At 41.5% G+C, this 16,616-nt stretch overlaps 1 protein-coding gene across 4 annotated transcripts in view; it reads left to right on the forward strand.

Annotated features, from left to right (window-relative positions):
- LOC141802741 (glutamate receptor ionotropic, kainate 5-like) overlaps positions 1-16,616 on the forward strand; it is a 302,416-nt gene that overhangs the window by 197,296 nt on the left and 88,504 nt on the right. For all 4 annotated transcript variants that reach the window (XM_074686437.1, XM_074686439.1, XM_074686438.1 and 1 more), the window contains exon 3: positions 8,773-8,931. In XM_074686437.1, the coding sequence (XP_074542538.1) occupies positions 8,823-8,931 (109 nt within the window). In that variant the 5' untranslated portion in view covers positions 8,773-8,822. The remainder of the gene's footprint in view (positions 1-8,772; positions 8,932-16,616) is intronic.

Below are 16,616 nucleotides of genomic sequence, written 5' to 3' on the forward strand. Positions count from 1 at the left end.
GTCGACAGCAGATTCACCTGCAGCAGCTCATTATTCAACCTGCAGAACTAATGAAGTCTGATTCGGAGCGACCTGCTGAAGCGTGCGGCAGCCGCTCTCGATGTATATAATTAGCTGTTTAAACCCACATTTGCATTGAATTACCTCAGCATGGCTCGGCGTGTTGGCGGCGTGTTGTTCACGGTGTGTTCATGACATGTTCACGGCCCTCTGAACCGAGCTCCCATTGGCTCAGGCTGATAGGCTGGGACAGGCTGAGAGCGTGAGCGCAGAGAGAAATAAAGAGGAAGTGAGGAACAGATGGGGGATGATTGGAAGAAGAACAATGAAGAGTTCAGTTTCCCGCCGTGTGACAGTGTTAATCCGTTTTCTGGGAGAAAAAATAAAACATTATCTAAAGCTCATCGCTCAGCCGGGGAGGGAATGCAGAGGAATCCGTCACGGTGGCACCAGCGCCGAGACACTTATCGACAAACTAAAGAGTCTCATGGCACATAATTCATCAGATAATTTAGGGACAGCGGTGGGAGGTATCGACAGAGGAGATTGCTGGAGATGAGAAAAACAACACGTGAACAATAAGGGGAGATTTTCTGAGATGGTAAAGTGGAAGTTTTATGAGCAGCGAGTTATTTTCACTCACAGTAATCAATACTGGGTTTCCATCCTGACTCGTGAACGTGAAAATATTACCAAGAAGTCTGAGGACAACAAAGAAGGATGTGGCAATGGGTTAAAGAGGGTGTATTCTGCTTCCTGGATCTTCAGACTGAGCGTGTGCAGATTGTCAAACCTTTAAATACTCATATGTTGGAGAAATCCCTGAATCTGCTCAAGATCTGTTCGCATTATGGGAGTAGGCCTCAAACACTAAGGTCTGTCTTTAGCCCTGTCCTTAGCTGAGCTGACCAATCAGAGAGAAGGGGGTTCTCTTAAAGAGACAGGAGCCTAATCAACACAATCCAGTAATATCTTCATCTCCCCACAGCATACGGATGTGAGAAACATTTCTACCAGGTGTTTTTAATTTTTAAAGTTTGACCACAGCCCATCTGGAATGACTGGGGAGACAGAGATTTTGAACTATACTGCAGCCAGCCACCAGGGGGAGCAGAGCAAGTGATGGTGTGAAGTAAAGATGACATGAACTAATAGCACATGAAGCAGCCTGATGCATTATGAAATGATAAACTGATTTTAAGTGACGTCATGAAGAGACAAGTAGTGAATTACAGGGGCCTCAAACACCAAGGTCTGTCCATAGCTCCGCCCTTGACATGCCCCCATAGTGCTGGACAATCAAAGGGGAGGGGTGTTCTCTTAAAGAGACAGAAGCTTTCAGACAGAGGCTGAAATAAGGGTTTTCTAAAACACAAGAAAGAGAAAAAGAGGAAATTTTTGAGCTGTAAATCATGTAAAGATACTACGGGAGCACCAGAGGGACAGAATTAAGACCGAAAAAACTATTACCCGTATATATGTAAATATCCTCCTGAGACCCGACAATTCATTTTTGTGCACTGTAGTACACATTTGTTTTTCCTTGATTTCTCTGAGAGTTTAAAAATCACTCAGTTGAGTCCTGAAGTGCCTTACAGAGGACAACCAAAGCTTTCCAATGATGCATCATGTGTAGGGGTGTGGCTATGACAAGTTTCTTTTCCCTGTCTTTTCAAAATGGCATCCATCTCAACAAGCACATTTTATGGGAAGAGAAAAGGTAAGCATGATATTTATATCTAAATTGTTTTTCAACGCAATACATTGATGGTTTATGATGATTTAACATCTTAGGAGCATTTTAAGTGAGTTTTTAGAGCTGAAATTATTTTTTGTCAGGGAGAAAATTACTAATTAATTCATGTGTACTGTAGTGCACATCAGGACTTACTTCATGTTTGTTTCACATTTGTTTAGTAGACAGCTCTATGACAGAGTGTGAGAGGATTCTTACCAGAATCATTGAGGGAGATTCAGACATAGATCTTTCTGAAGAGGAGAGTGAAGGAAGAATAGGTGAGACAGGAGAGGATGATGCAGATGAGGAGCAAGATGATTTTGACCAAGATGCAGAGCCAGAGGAAGCTCATCAAGATGCAGAGCCAGAGGAAGCTCATCAAGACGCAGGGCCAGAGGAAGTGCACCGTCGCCCTTTATGGGTCAAAACTAACACGTAGGCTTTTAAATAAAAAATATTATTAACATGAACGCACAACATGTTCATTTCTGAATTTAGTTAATTTGAATTCCATTCCATCAATTGAGTGTTTTTTCTTTGTCTTAGGTTCAAGCCTGTATTAGAAGAACACAGAAATACAGATGATGGTACCCTAATGAGCCGCAGAGACTGGAGCCCTCAGCAGTACTTCCAGCAGTACATTGATGAGAAGCTGATTGAGGATCTGTCTTTCTTCACCAACCAACGCATAGTAATGACTTCAGGCAGCAGCATGAACACGACGCCTGAAGAGATCAAAACCTTTTTAGGAATCTCTGTTTACATGGCGTGCCTTGGATACCCCAGGATTAAAATGTTCTGGGCTGCTAAAACAAGGGTCCCAATCATAGCTGACTCCATGACAAGAGATCGCTTCTACAAGATCCGATCTTCCCTTAAGGTGGTCAATGATCTGGATTTGACAGAAGAGGACAAGAAAAAAGACCCCCTCTGGAAAGTCAGACCTGTTCTAAATAGAGTCCTCCAAGGCTGCCTCAAGATGCCCCGACCAACAAAGGTCTGTATCGACGAACAGATGGTGCCATTCACCGGCCGGTGTCCAGTTCGTCAATTTGTGCCTGGAAAACCAAATCCAACAGGATTGAAGGTGTTCATTCTTGCAAGTCCAAGTGGTCTTGTGTTGGACTTTGAAACATACAGAGGAAAGAACACCTTCGCTCAAATCCCAATGATGGGAATAGGGGGTAATTCAGTCATGCGCTTGACTGACACAGTTCCCAGAGGAACACTGGTCTACTTTGACCGGTATTTCACTACCATCAACCTTCTGGATGCTCTCCTAGAAAGGGGCCTGCCTGCCACAGGAACAATTCAGAAGAATCGCATTCCAAAAGAATGCCGATTCAGTTCTGACAAAGTCCTGAATTCAAAGCCCAGAGGATCATCAGAGATGATTGTGCGAAGACCTGATGAAATTGCAATCACCAAGTGGATGGATAACAAGCCTGTTATCATGGCATCAACTGCACATGGGATTGAACCCCAGGATACCTGCTCTAGATGGTCAAAAAAACAAAAGCAACAAATCCAAGTCACAAGACCTGCTGTAGTTGCAGCATACAACAGCAACATGGGAGGAGTGGACATGTGCGATCGCATGCTCAGCTTCTACAGGATGTCCAGCCGCACCAAGAAGTGGACTGTTCGCACCATGCTCCACTTCGTTGATTTAGCCATCACCAACTCCTGGCTTCAATACAGAGAAGACAGACAGACCTTGCAACAACTTGCAACTCCAGCATGTACAAAGAAGACCTCTCAGTACCTGGAGTTCAAAATCCTCTTGGCTGAGGAACTGATAACCCTGGGACAGACAGGTCAACAACATCAGAGGCCAGGATCTGACACAAGTGATGAAGAATACCAGCCAGAAATCAAGAAAAGAATGCCCCAGCCAAATGAGAGCATCAGGAAGTATGGTGCAATCCATTTGCCTGAAATGGTCAACAACCCGAGACCTTCCAGATGCAGAATGCCTGGGTGTAATAGTAAAACCTACGTGAGATGTGTGAAGTGCCAGATGTTCCTTTGTGTCACAAAGAAATCACAATGCTTCATCCAATACCATCAGTGAAGAAACTTGAGAACACTTCCAGCAGAGCAATCTGTTTTCATTATCCTACTTTCAAAGTTTGAATTGAAGTTCTCCATAGCTGGCTTTATCTGGTTAATGTTTTATGAATGATATCATTGAAGTCCGGTTGTGCCCTACAGTGCACATGTTGTAAAATTTGAATAAAGTTAACTTTAGAAAAAAATATTTATGAAACATGTTATTTACTGTCCCAACACTTGATTTAGTAAGAGAAAATCAAAATTACAACACTTTTATTTTCCTGGGTCTCAGGAGGATATAATAAAAATGTTGGAACACTAGATCTTATAAATTGGTCTAACTTTTAAAAGATTGCTAACAAAGAAAAAATGAATTTAAAAATTTGCAAAAATTTCAAAAACTTTTGAAATGTCACAAAATTGCAAAAATTCCAGCACTTTGACAATTAAGCAAAAGGTTAAAAAAAAATTGGTTTCCAAAATTTTTGAAGTGTAAAAATTTTTCAAGTCATAAAACTTTTTTAAAAAATTGTAAGACTTTTGAACCAATTGCTAACAAAGAAAAAATGAATGCTAAAATTTAAAAAACTTGTGAAATGTGAAAAATTTGCACAAAATCCAGCAATTGCGCAAAAGTTTCAAAAAATGTAAGTTTCCAAAATTTTTAAAGTGCCAAAAAAATTTTAACGAATTTTTCGTGCAAATATTTCGCACATTATTTTTTTTTTAACCTACTGTTTTTCACTGCAAGCTTTCACACCAGTTACGTACTGACCGATCTTGGTTTTTCCAAAGTTTCACTTGCGACAAGTACACATCGGACCAATCACAATTCTCATTGCTGACAAGTTACATACCAAAACATTCAACATTGATTGTGTTCATGTCCCAGCACCAGGTTCTTTACGACAAGAGAGATAAAAACTACAAAAGCAACAAAAAGAGAGACATAATTTGGCAGCAAATATCTGCGGAGATTGAATATGACGCCTCCAAATTTTTCACACTTTCGTGCTGTTGGTGTGCAAAGGTTTTAAGGCTTAAAGTTGTCATTCCAGATTAAAAAGCTGTTTATCTTAAAAAACTCACAGGGCAGGAACAGGGAGTTCTAGAATGTTGTGACATCACAAAGACAGAAGCTCTCTGTGCTTGATGATGAACATTCTAGAACCTCATGGATGGAGCTGCAGCATAAAGGCCGTGTAGAGCTTTAAGAACCAGAACCAGGACTTTAACATCACTTCTTAAAGAGACAGGAGGAGAAACAGAGATTTACTGAGCTGGAAATCATGGAAAGATAAAGACTATATAAAAAAAAACGAATGAATGAAACAATACCCCCTCTTTAAGGTTTCAAGTCTTTGCCCACTTGTTTGAATACATCGTGGAAAACTCTTGAGCCGTCTCCCCTCTCGTATGAAACGGCGCCATTTCCAACAACATCACCCTGTAGAAAGACGAAACACTCAGCCTGGAGCTTCTGTACACGTGACTCCTGATAATCAGCCTGTTATTGAGTTAACACAGATTAGTCATCATCATCATCATCACCTTCATCTGGACCACTTAGACCACAAACCGCCCCCTCAGCCCCCGTCCCCTCTGTTTAGATTCAATCTGAGGATCTGGTTTCAGTCGCCGGGGACGCCTCGTTGGCAGAGCTGTTATAAACATTTAGCGTGAGGCGGGCTGAGCGTGTCAGCGGCGTGCTGTCAGGAGAGGGCGGTGAGGCGTCCACATGGGAGCAGGAGATGGACTAATGCATGATGGGATTGAGCAGAGGTTTGGTGTTTGTGGGCGCTCTGTGCTGGCCTGTTGTTGTTGATCTGAAACTTGAATGCAAACACACACACACACACACACACACACACACACACACACACACACACACACGCTCTGGCTAATGAAAACTCTCGCTCCACTCTCTAATCTACTTTGCAGATTTGGCGTGGTGTCGCGGCGCTCGCTGGCTCAGCCTTTTTAAATCTCTCTCTCTGTATCATGTGATCCTCTCTTCATCTTTCTTTGTTCTCCAACATTTCCATCCCGTTCCTCTTCTCCACTCCCTGCCTCCTCCTCCTCCTCCTCATCCTCTCCTCTTCTCCTCTCGTCTCTAATCGTCTCAGACTCACGCCATCTCTCTGCTCCGCTCTCAGATCAGATCCACGCTCAGTCGGCTCGTTTTGGTCACATGTGACTCCAGGTGACAGCACCTGTGTGTCGGCGTCCTCTGCAGCTCTTTTTGATCAGGATCAGAAACTCTGACTCCACAGGAACTCCTCTTCTCCGTCCTCTTTGAAAACCTCAGAGCAGCTGACGATCAGTCAAATCTTAAAGCACAGTTCACCTGGAATACTTTATCCTACAGTTTCTGCGGCTTTCAAGTTCTTAATTTTGTCCTTCTGGTGCCCCTGTAGTATCTTTCTTCATTTTAGCAGCTGTCTTTTTAAGGCTCTCTGTACCCTAAACCCCCTTCCCTCTGATTGGCCAACCCTGTAGATCCCTGTCAGGGGAAGGGGCTTGGTGTTTGAGGCCCGCACCTCTAACAAGTAGTAACCAGTTTCACATCATTGACCTCATTCTTTCAGCAAATCCTACATATATTCTCTTAAATAAATTTCCATCATGTCACTTCGCTTTGGTTTCCTAAAAGTAATTTCTCTTTAGTTTCTTTCAAATATCACATCAATGTACTGTCAGAAAATCTCATGTCACAGTTCTTAACTACAAATAACCTCATGTTACATCACATCAAACATCTCTCTCCAAAAAGTTCCCTTCACACCTCATCTCTTCAATTCTCTTAAAAAACATCACTTTAGTTCCCATTTCACTTTAGTTCCCTTAATGACACATTACTTTAGTTCTCCTTTTACTTTAGTTCCCTTTACATCACATTACTTAAGTTCTCCTTCACATAAATTCCCTTTAAGTACATCACTTTGGTTCCCCTTCACTTTAGTTCTTCTAAATCACATTACTTCAGTTCCCTTTAGGTTACATTAATTTAGTTCCCCTTCAGTTTAGTTCCCTTTAAGTAACATCATTTTAGTTCCTCTTCCCTTTGGTTCCCTTAGAGTAACATCACTTTAGTTCCTCTAAACTCTGGTTCCCTCAGAGTAACATCACTTTAGTTCCTCTAAACTCTGGTTCCCTTAGAGTAACATCACTTTAGTTCCCCTTCATTTTAGTTCCGTTTAAGTTACATCACTTTTGTTCCTCTTCCCTTTAGTTCCCTTTGATTTACATTTATTTAGTTCCTCTTCACGTTAGTTCCCTTTGAGTTACATGTCTAAAGTTCCACTTCAATGTAGTTTACTTTAAGTAACATTACTTTAGTCCCCCTTAACTTTTGTTCTATTTATATCAAACCACTTTAATTTTCCTTTTATCTTAGTCCCCTTTAAGTCATGTTACCCTAGTTCCTATCACTCTAGTTCCCTTATATCAAACCACTTTACTTCCTGTCAGTTTAGTTCCCTTTACTTCAGTTTTTTTTTAAATCACATCACGTCATGTTAAAACTTGTCAAGTTAGCTTCAGTCTCATTAGTTTGTGTCTTTTTCCATTTTTTTTTTTTCTCTTCATGTCATGACATTTCAGGACATGTGATATTAGTTCCCTTCACGTCACAAAACATGTTGCTGACGTGGGCAGCAACAATAGTTTCACATTAACCACGACGAACTTTTGTGTTTAAAAGGATAAAGATCGTGGTAACGATAGGCATGAGTTAACTTCCTTGTTTTTTTTTCTGTCAGATTTTAATGTGGCTTGGTAGAGCTCTTCTTTAAGCAGAATTTTTACTGACCAGAGTCTAAAAAGCATCTTTCTGTTAAATTTCTTGAAGGAATGAAAAGTTTTTCTGCTCATTTTCCACCTGTTCACTCACAGACACCAACTCCAGCTCTGTTTGAATCTGTCTCTGATCACAGCCTGAAACAAAAATAATCAGAGGTTAATAACCTCTGTAATAACCGCTGTAATAACCGCTGTAATAACCGCTGTAATAACCGCAGTAATAACTGCTGTAATAACTGCTGTAATAACCGCTGTAATAACTGCTGTAATAACCGCTGTAATAACCGCTGTAATAACCGCTGTAATAACTGCTGTAATAACCGCTGTAATAACCGCTGTAATAACCGCTGTAATAACCGCTGTAATAACTGCTGTAATAACTGCTGTAATAACTGCTGTAATAACCGCAGTAATAACTGCTGTAATAACCGCTGTTATAACCGCTGTAATAACCGCTGTAATAACCTCTGTAATAACTGCTGTAATAACCACTGTAATAACCGCTGTAATAACCTCTGTAATAACCGCTGTAATAACCGATAATAACCGCAGTAATAACCTCTGTAATAACCGCTGTAATAACCACAGTAATAACCGCTGTAATAACCGCTGTAATAACCGCTGTAATAACTGCTGTAATAACTGCAGTCAGCTCCTCCCTCCGGACTTCCTGCTCAGGTATTTTCAGACGTTGGTTTATAGAGTCAGGTGGAGCTGTACAAGTGATTACATGAGGTCGCCAAAGCACTAATGGAATTGCTAATGATGCCTGAGCGGGTTCAATAAAATGAAGTGGAGTCAAACAAGGACGATGGATACCTGTAGCTGTGTGTGCAGAGATACAGAGCGGGAAACAGTAGAGATGATATGCTCTTTTAAAGGCTTTAATTTGTAAAGGTTGGTTTTTAGTTGATTTTCAAATGGTTGGTTGCATAGCTGGCATCTTGTTAAATTTCGTCTTTAAATAGAAGATAATTGACTTTAGCAAATGTGTTGATGTCAGTCTCTAAAGTTTTTGCTCTTCTCCATCTCATCCCCTCTTGGCTTTCTTTGCTCTCCTGAGACACTGTCTGATTGTCTTTGTTTTTATACTCTCCAGTGGTAAAATGACGAAGAATCAACCTGTGAAACTGTGACATGTGGTGGCTGTTGTTGTAACGACTCCTCCTCTCCTGCAGGTGGCGGTACAGGCAGCCAGCAGACCATTCTCCATGAGGAGCAGTGGAAGATGCCGGCTCTGCCAGCACTGCTGCTGTCGATTTACGTCGTCGTCCTGCTGCTGACCATGGCACCGCTCTCCTTCAGCCAGGCCAACACCCTCTCCGCCGTCCGCATGGGTGAGTGGTCGCGAGTTCGATTCCCACGACGTCTGTTTGTCGTGAAACCGTCACCGTCTGCTGTGGTCAGAGTTTTCAGAGTATGATTGTGACGTTTGAGCTCCCTGAGAGTGAAACTGAAACAGTCAGAGCTCCCCCTGCTGGCTGACTGCAGTATGACACCGTCTCAGACACACTGTAATGATTTACCCAGAATGCTCCTCTCATCCTCCCCTCTGAGCGTGTTTACAGACGCCCTCCTCCTCTTCATCACCTCTATTTCCAGACTCCTCCTCCCTCCTGTCGCTCCTCTGTTTCGCTCTGTCCACCTTCTCCGTCTCTGGTGTCTCCTCCTTGTGTCTCCTCTCACCTCCCACCGTCGTCTCGGCGTTGTTTGTCTTCTCACGAGTCCTCCGAGGCTCGTTCACACGCTCTGCTCCTGCTCCTTCTCCTCGTTTTGTTTCCGTCTCAGGTTGAATTATTTGTAAATGTAAATAAACCGGCGCTCTCGGGTCTTCCTCCTCATCATCCTCGCGCCCTGCGGAGGAAGATTACCTGCAGTAAAAGCTTCGGCTGAAGACAGGAAGTAAAAGTTCATCTCTCTCCAGCAGCAGATAAACTTTTCTGTCTTCCTGCTCCTCGTTCAGCGGCGATGGCCTTCACTTTTAATCCCCGTTGCTTTTATCAGCCGCACTGCGTCCAGCACTTACCGGCTGCCGTGGTTACGGAGGTGGCCCGCTGATAGGTAAAGGCTCACCTTCCATTAACAGGCGCTAAGTGCAGCTCAGACACGCTGATGTTTGACACATGCAGACGCGGCGAGGGGCGGCTCGGAGTCGCAGAGGAAATAACACAGGTCACATTTTCACCACCACAGATCTGATCATCTGGGACACGACGTGTTCACCTGCAGAAAATCACATTTCAGCTCTAAAGACGTCTTTTTCTTCCCGCTGTGAAAGAAAAGAAGGTCCAGGTTTTCTCATTTTCAGAGAGCAGCACGTGCTGATTGGACAGAGTAACGTGCAGGTTCAGCCGCGCTCAGCTGCACCTCGCTGGTTCCTGTAAACCGTGGACGCTTGTAATGAGAGTTATTAAGGTTTGCATGGTGCCCAAAAAACTGTCAACTTTGGCCGCCTGCCCTGGCCACGCCCCCTGAGGTACGAAGAATCCTTTTATAGATTTTCATCATCAGTGTGTCCGGCACACATGTATTAAATTTGAAGATGATCAGAAAAAAACTGTGGCACGAGTTCGTTCAAGCACGTTCCCAAAGAATCGTCAAAATCCAACATTTAACTCCAATTTCTGAACTTCCTGTTCACATTAGTCAGAAAGGCTGAAGTTAGAAGTCAGGTTAGTCAGAAAATCTGAGGCCCATTTGTCAGGACACTAATATGTCAAGAATTCAGAAGTCCTGTTAGGCAGACAGCCCATTAGTTGATTAATTAGGAGGCCCATTAGTCAGTTGGCCAGTTAGTCAGAAAATCTGAATGTCCTTTTGTCAGAAGGCTTGTAGGCCACAAGGCAGATAAGTCAGAAAATAAAAAGTAATGTTAGTCAGTAAACAAAGAAAGCTTGTTAGTCAGAAAATCTGAAGGCCACTCAGTCAGAAAATAAGCTAGCCCATTTGTGACAACACCTTTATGTCAAGAATTTAAAAGTCCTGATACTCAGACAGCCCATTAGTCAGAAAATCAGAATGTCCTTTTGTCACAACACCTATATGGTAAGAATTTAGAAGTCCTGTTAGCCAGACAGCCCATAGGACAGATTATAAAAAGGCTCATTAGTCAGAAAATTGGAAGTCCTGTAAGTTGGGAAACAAGAAAGCACATTAGTCAGAAAACCAAAGGCCTTGTCAGTCATGAAACCTGAAGGCCAGTTAGTCACAAATCAGAATGCCCATTTGTCAAAACACCTATATGTAAAGAATTCAGAAGTCCTGTTAGTCAGAAAATCAGATTTTCCTTTTTTTCAGAAGGCTTTTAGGCCACAAGGCTTATTACTCATGAAATAAGAATTCCCGTTAGTCATGAAACAAGAAAGCCAGTCAGTCAGAAAAATCTAAAGGTCAATTAGTCCAAAAAAAAAATCAGAATGTCCATTCGTCACAACACCTTTACGTCAGGAATTCAAAAGTCTTGTTAGTCAGGAAGCTCATGAGTAAGATCATTTGAAGGCTCATTAGTCAGAAAATCTGATTTTCCTTTTTGTCAGAAAGCCTGTAGATCACAAGGCCCATAACTAAAAAAATAAGAAGTCTAGTTAGTCAGGAAACAAGAAATTCAGTTAGTCAGAAAATCAGAAGGCTTGTCAGTCAAAAAATCTGAAGGTAAATTAGTCAGAAAATCAAAAATGCCTGTTTGTCAAAACATCTATATGTCGAAAATTTAGTTGTCCTGTTGGCCAGAAAGACCATAAAACAGATAATTAGAAGGCTCATTAGTCAGAAAATCAGATTTTTACTTTGTCAGAAGGCCAGTAGGCCACAAGACCCATAAGTCAGACAATTAGAAGTCCTGTTAGTCAGGAAACAAGTAAACCATTCAATCAGAAAATCAGAAGCCTTGTCAGTCAGAAACTCTAAAGGTCGCTTAGTCAAAAAAAAACTGAATGTACATTCATCACAATTCCTTTATGTCTAGAGTTCAGAAGTCCTGTTAGTCAGAAAGCCCATGAGTCAGATAAGAACAAGGTCCGTTAGTCAGAAAATCAGAATTTCCTTTTGACGGAGGGCATGTAGGCCACAAGGCATGTTAGTCATAAAATAAGAAGTCTGGTTAGTCAGGAAACCTGAAAGCTAGTTAGTCCTAAAATCAGAAGGCTTGTCAGTCAGAAACTCTGAAGGTCAATCAGTCCAAAAAAAATCAGAATTCCCATTTGTCACAACACCTATATGTCAGGAATTCAAAAGTCTTGTTAGTCAGGAAGCTCATTAGTCAGATAATTAGTTTTTCCTGTTGTCAGAAGGCCAGTAGTCAGACAATAAGAAGCCCTGTAAGTCAGGAAACAAGAAAGCTTTTCAGTCAGAAAATTTAGTTATTAATCAAACTTCAATCAAACTTTATTTGTAAAGCACTTTTTCATGCATGATGCTAACAGAAAGTGCCTGACAAATCAAAATAAAACAAAACAAACAACATAAAAACACACACATCAGTGCACAACCCTCCACCTCTCACCCACCAACCCACACCACGAGTGCACGAGGTGAACTCAGCTGATTAAAATCCCTGCAGACGACCTGAGGACGGAGGGGAACTGAGAATATTGACAAAATTCAAACTAACTGTCTGACTAATGGGCTTTCTTACAATAACGTGGGCTTCCAATTTAAGATTTTATCTTAAACCCAAAGATTAAAACAAGTGAAACACCTTCAGAACAAGGTAATATTTCTAACTTCTGAAAATAAAGATTCAGTTTATGGAAAATGATGAAAACTTTGCTGTGTCATGAATATTTCTGAAGACTCTGAAGAGATGCAGATGTGAAAGCACATTTCATTCTTTGGAGTTGCTCTCAGGACAGCGAGTAACAGCTTCAGAGGTTTGGAGGATTGTTCACAGTGTGCCGGGACAAATCAACACGATATGACGCTTCACAAAGAGCAAAGCACTCGCTCTGAATCTGAGATTAGTTTGGTGAAGATCTCTTCTGCACATGCTCAGTCCGTGCAGCACAGTCGGATAAATAGGAAGCTGTTTGTACAGGAGTGTTTTCTTTCTTTTATTAAAAACAGGAGAAAATAAATGAAAGTCTGATGTTTTATCTGTAATTGAAGCAGAAAAACTTGTTGAGAACGGTCTCGCTCATGAACAGTCTGCAGGTTTGTTTGTTTAACTCCTCGGTGCATGCTTCTGGACGGCGTCTCTGGGTTGGTGAATATTTTCCTTTTAGCAGCACTTCTCTCTTCAGGTGGCAGAAAATCCACTTTAGTTCCACCCCGGCGCTCTGAGCTATGACAAAAATTTCAAGGTTCATGATTCAGTGAAATAAAAAGGCTGCGAAAGTGTTTGTTGTCTTTCAAGGACCGTGTGGTGGGAATTTGGCAGCGGAGGTTTTCTGCTACAATTTGTCCTGCGGTGGAGACTGTGCGGCTGATTCACCTGCTGCTGCGCGTTGAATAAACATGAGGTGATAATAAGGAGGCAAACACATATTTTATCAGGACTCTGCAGGCTCTGGGTGAAATTATAAAAACAATAGGGGGAACAGGAGCCGCTGACGGCCTCTCCGTCTGTAACAGCCTCACATGTTCGGCCTCAAGGTGCCGCCTCCAGCCTGGACTCGCCGTTTGTGTTCGCTTGCTTCAACTCGCTTTGTGTCGACGTTTCCTCCAGGGGCGACTGGAAATGAACTCAGAACGCAGCGCGCTCACGACCCGGCGCTGTTTGGAGCAGGCTGTAACTCATCCTCCAGGGAATCAAACCTTCGGCGTCCCGTCATTATCGTCTCTTCACACGAGCAGCAATCAGAGCGCAGACGGGTCCCCTGACTCAGCTCTAATTACCAATCACATACGTTTAACGAGCAGATTCATCGCCGCCACGCCGAGAGGCCACCCAGAGACGCCGGCGGTAATCAGAGCAGCTTTGTGAGCCGGCGCATCGCCGTGCTGCAGCCGCCAACGCCGGCTCACGGGTCAATACGACCCGGTCTGGCTGCGATTAGTCATCAGAGGAGCTGGAGCAGACAGAAGTCAATCTGTGAATGAGGAGAGGTTATCACCGCAGACTGATGGCGTGCTTATTCCTCATCCCTGCGTCAATAACTCATTCCAGACGCCGCAGAGCCACAGGTCTGTTTCTGCATCGTGTTTACATCGATCCTGAAGAAAAACCAACAGGAAGCTCCAACAGCTGATCAAAAAAATAACACAACAAACGGCTTCAGGAAAAAAAACTTCTGACACAAGAAACTTTACAGGTTTTAAAACAATCCTGGGGTTTCCATGGCAACGGCAACAACAGAATCTCACCTGTTAGCAGTTTTGTTCTCCAATATGATACTAACATACGTTTACAGTTTTAGCAACATATGCTACCAACATAATGCTACAAAAGCTAAAATCTTTAGATATATTGTTTGTCAATATAGTACTAAAGGAAGCTACGACTTAGCCTCATTGTTTAGCATTATAATGCTAACAAAACTAATATTTTAGCTGCAATGATAATAAAGTAAAACTAACAGGAGCTAACAGAGTCTCACCTTTTAGCCACGTTGTTTTGTAATTTGATGCTAACTGAAGCTAATAGCTAATATTTTAGACACCATTTAAAGCTACTATTTTAGCCTCGGTGTTTGCCATTAATGTTTTAGCTGCATTGGTCATAATATAAAGCTAACAGAGGCTAACAGTTAAGGCCATACAGAATCTCACATGTTGGCTACATTGTTTTCCATTTGGTACTAACTTAAGCTAACATTTTAGACATATTATGATGCTAACTAAAGCTAATATTATAGACATTTTTATTAATACAGTCCCATCAGGCAGTAACAGTTTTAGCAAGATTTACTGTCAATACAGTGGTAATGAAAGCTACCAATTTAGCCTCATTGTTTACCATATGATGCTAATAGTAAACTAATATTTTAGCTGCATTGATCACACCGTAAAGCTAACAGAGGCTAACAAGTAAAGCCACATTATTCACTACCAACATGATGCTACAAGAATATCACCTGTTAGCTACATCGTTCACCAGTAAAATGCTAACAGAAATTAACAGCTTTTAACACACTGTTATCCCCATATGATTCTAGCATAGGCTAACAATTTAGCCATGTTTTTACTTTTAAGATACAAGCAGACTCTAACGTATCATGCTAACATAAGCTAACATTTTAGCCACATTGGAGGTGGCAGAGGCTCAGTCCATATGGATTTGGCTAAGCTAGCTATTAGATACATTGTTTTCCAATTTGATGCAAACTTAGGCTAACATTTTAAACAAATTGTTTACTGATATGAAACTAACTAACTAACATTTTAGGCAGTGTTCATCAATACGTTGCCATCAGAAACTAAAAGTTTTAGCAACATTGCTTTCAATACAGTGCTAATGTTAGCTACTTTTTAGCCTCATTGTCTGCAAATGTGACGCTAACAAATTTTTTTTATTTAAGCTGCACCGATAATAAAAAGCTAGCAGGAGCTAAAAGTTAAAGCCATTTTGTACACTGGTATGATGCTAAAAGAATCTCACTTGTTAGCCATATTTCTCCCTTGTAAAATGCTAACAGAAAATAACAGCTTTAGCCACACAGTTTACTTAGAAGATACAAGCAGTCGCAAACAATTTAGCCATATGGTTTTCCAATATCATGCTAACATAAGCTAATATTGTAGCCACATTAGGCGGGGCGGAGGCTCAGTCTATATGGATTTGGTTAAGCTAACTGTTAGCCACATTGTTTTCCAATTTGATGCAAACTTAGGCTAACATAAACATTTTTTACCAATATGATCCAAACTGAAGCTAACATTTAGACATTGTTCATCAATATGATGCCATCCGACTCTAACAGTTAGCAGCAGTGCTTTCATTACAGTGCTAATGGAAGCTACTTTTTAGCCTCATTGTTTGGGAATATGATGCTAACAAAAACTGATATTTTAGCTGCACTTGTAACAAAATAAAGCTAACAGAAGCTCAAAATTAAAGCCATATTGTACACATATATGATGCTAACAGAATCTCACCTGTTAGCTACATTTTTCACCAGTTAAATGCTAACAGAAATTAATAGCTTTAGCCATATTGTTAACTTATAAGATACAAGCAGACTCTAATTAATTAGCCGTATTGTTTTTCAATGTCATGCTAACATAAGCTAACATTTTAACCACATTGCAGGTGGCAGAGGCTCAGTATACAGAGATTTAGCTTGGCAACCTGTTAGCCACATTGTTTATCCATGTGATGCTAATTTAAACTAACAGTTTTGCCTTAGTCTTAACAGTTTTCTTTTAAACAAACTGAGTAGTTCATGTTGTTTTCGTCTCATTTTAAAGATTTTTGTTTTTAAGTTTTGTTCTGTGACAAAAAGAAAGATGGAGGTGAGCTGTCACCACCTCTTACCTCAGGATGTGACTTGTTAAATGGTAATTCTTCTTCTTCTGAGACGTGACTACAGCTTAAAAACAGACGAAGAAGAAAGCGTTATCCCCTGGTGGGAGGGTGAGGTGAGTGTTGGATTAATTACTGGATAGTTTTTCTCTTGAACAGCCACAGGCTGGAGCCAGGACTGTGTTCAGGACTGTGTTCAGCTGCACGGCGTCCCGCTCTGACTCCCAGCGATGGCTTAATGTGCTGAAAATAAAGAGGGTCTGGAGTAAATCTTCATCAGCGTGCGCAGAGTTCCTCCTCGGGCGAGATTAAAAATCAAGTCGGAGCATAAATACTGTAGTGAAGGATTTTAACAATTCAGCAGCATCAGTGTCCTTCAGCTGCTGCTAAAAACCTCCATGAATTATTTCTACCGCTGCGATCAGTCACTCTGAGAGAATCGTTAACTTCAATCCATCTATTAAAGTCTGCAAACCAAAGAGGAGCCGCTGTGTACAAAGCCGTTTGTCATCCCAGCGCCGATCGGAAATTTATCCTTTAGAAATGAGATAAAAGCGCTTTTTTTCACTTTTCTGCGTTAAGTCATTTTGTCAGCGAAGGTGAAAGTTTGATTTTTAGAGAAAA

Source organism: Halichoeres trimaculatus, unplaced genomic scaffold (genome assembly GCF_033239565.1).
Source record: "Halichoeres trimaculatus isolate MK-OKI-2021-1 unplaced genomic scaffold, fHalTri1.1 fHalTri1_scaffold_14, whole genome shotgun sequence".
Taxonomy (NCBI): domain Eukaryota; kingdom Metazoa; phylum Chordata; class Actinopteri; order Labriformes; family Labridae; genus Halichoeres; species Halichoeres trimaculatus.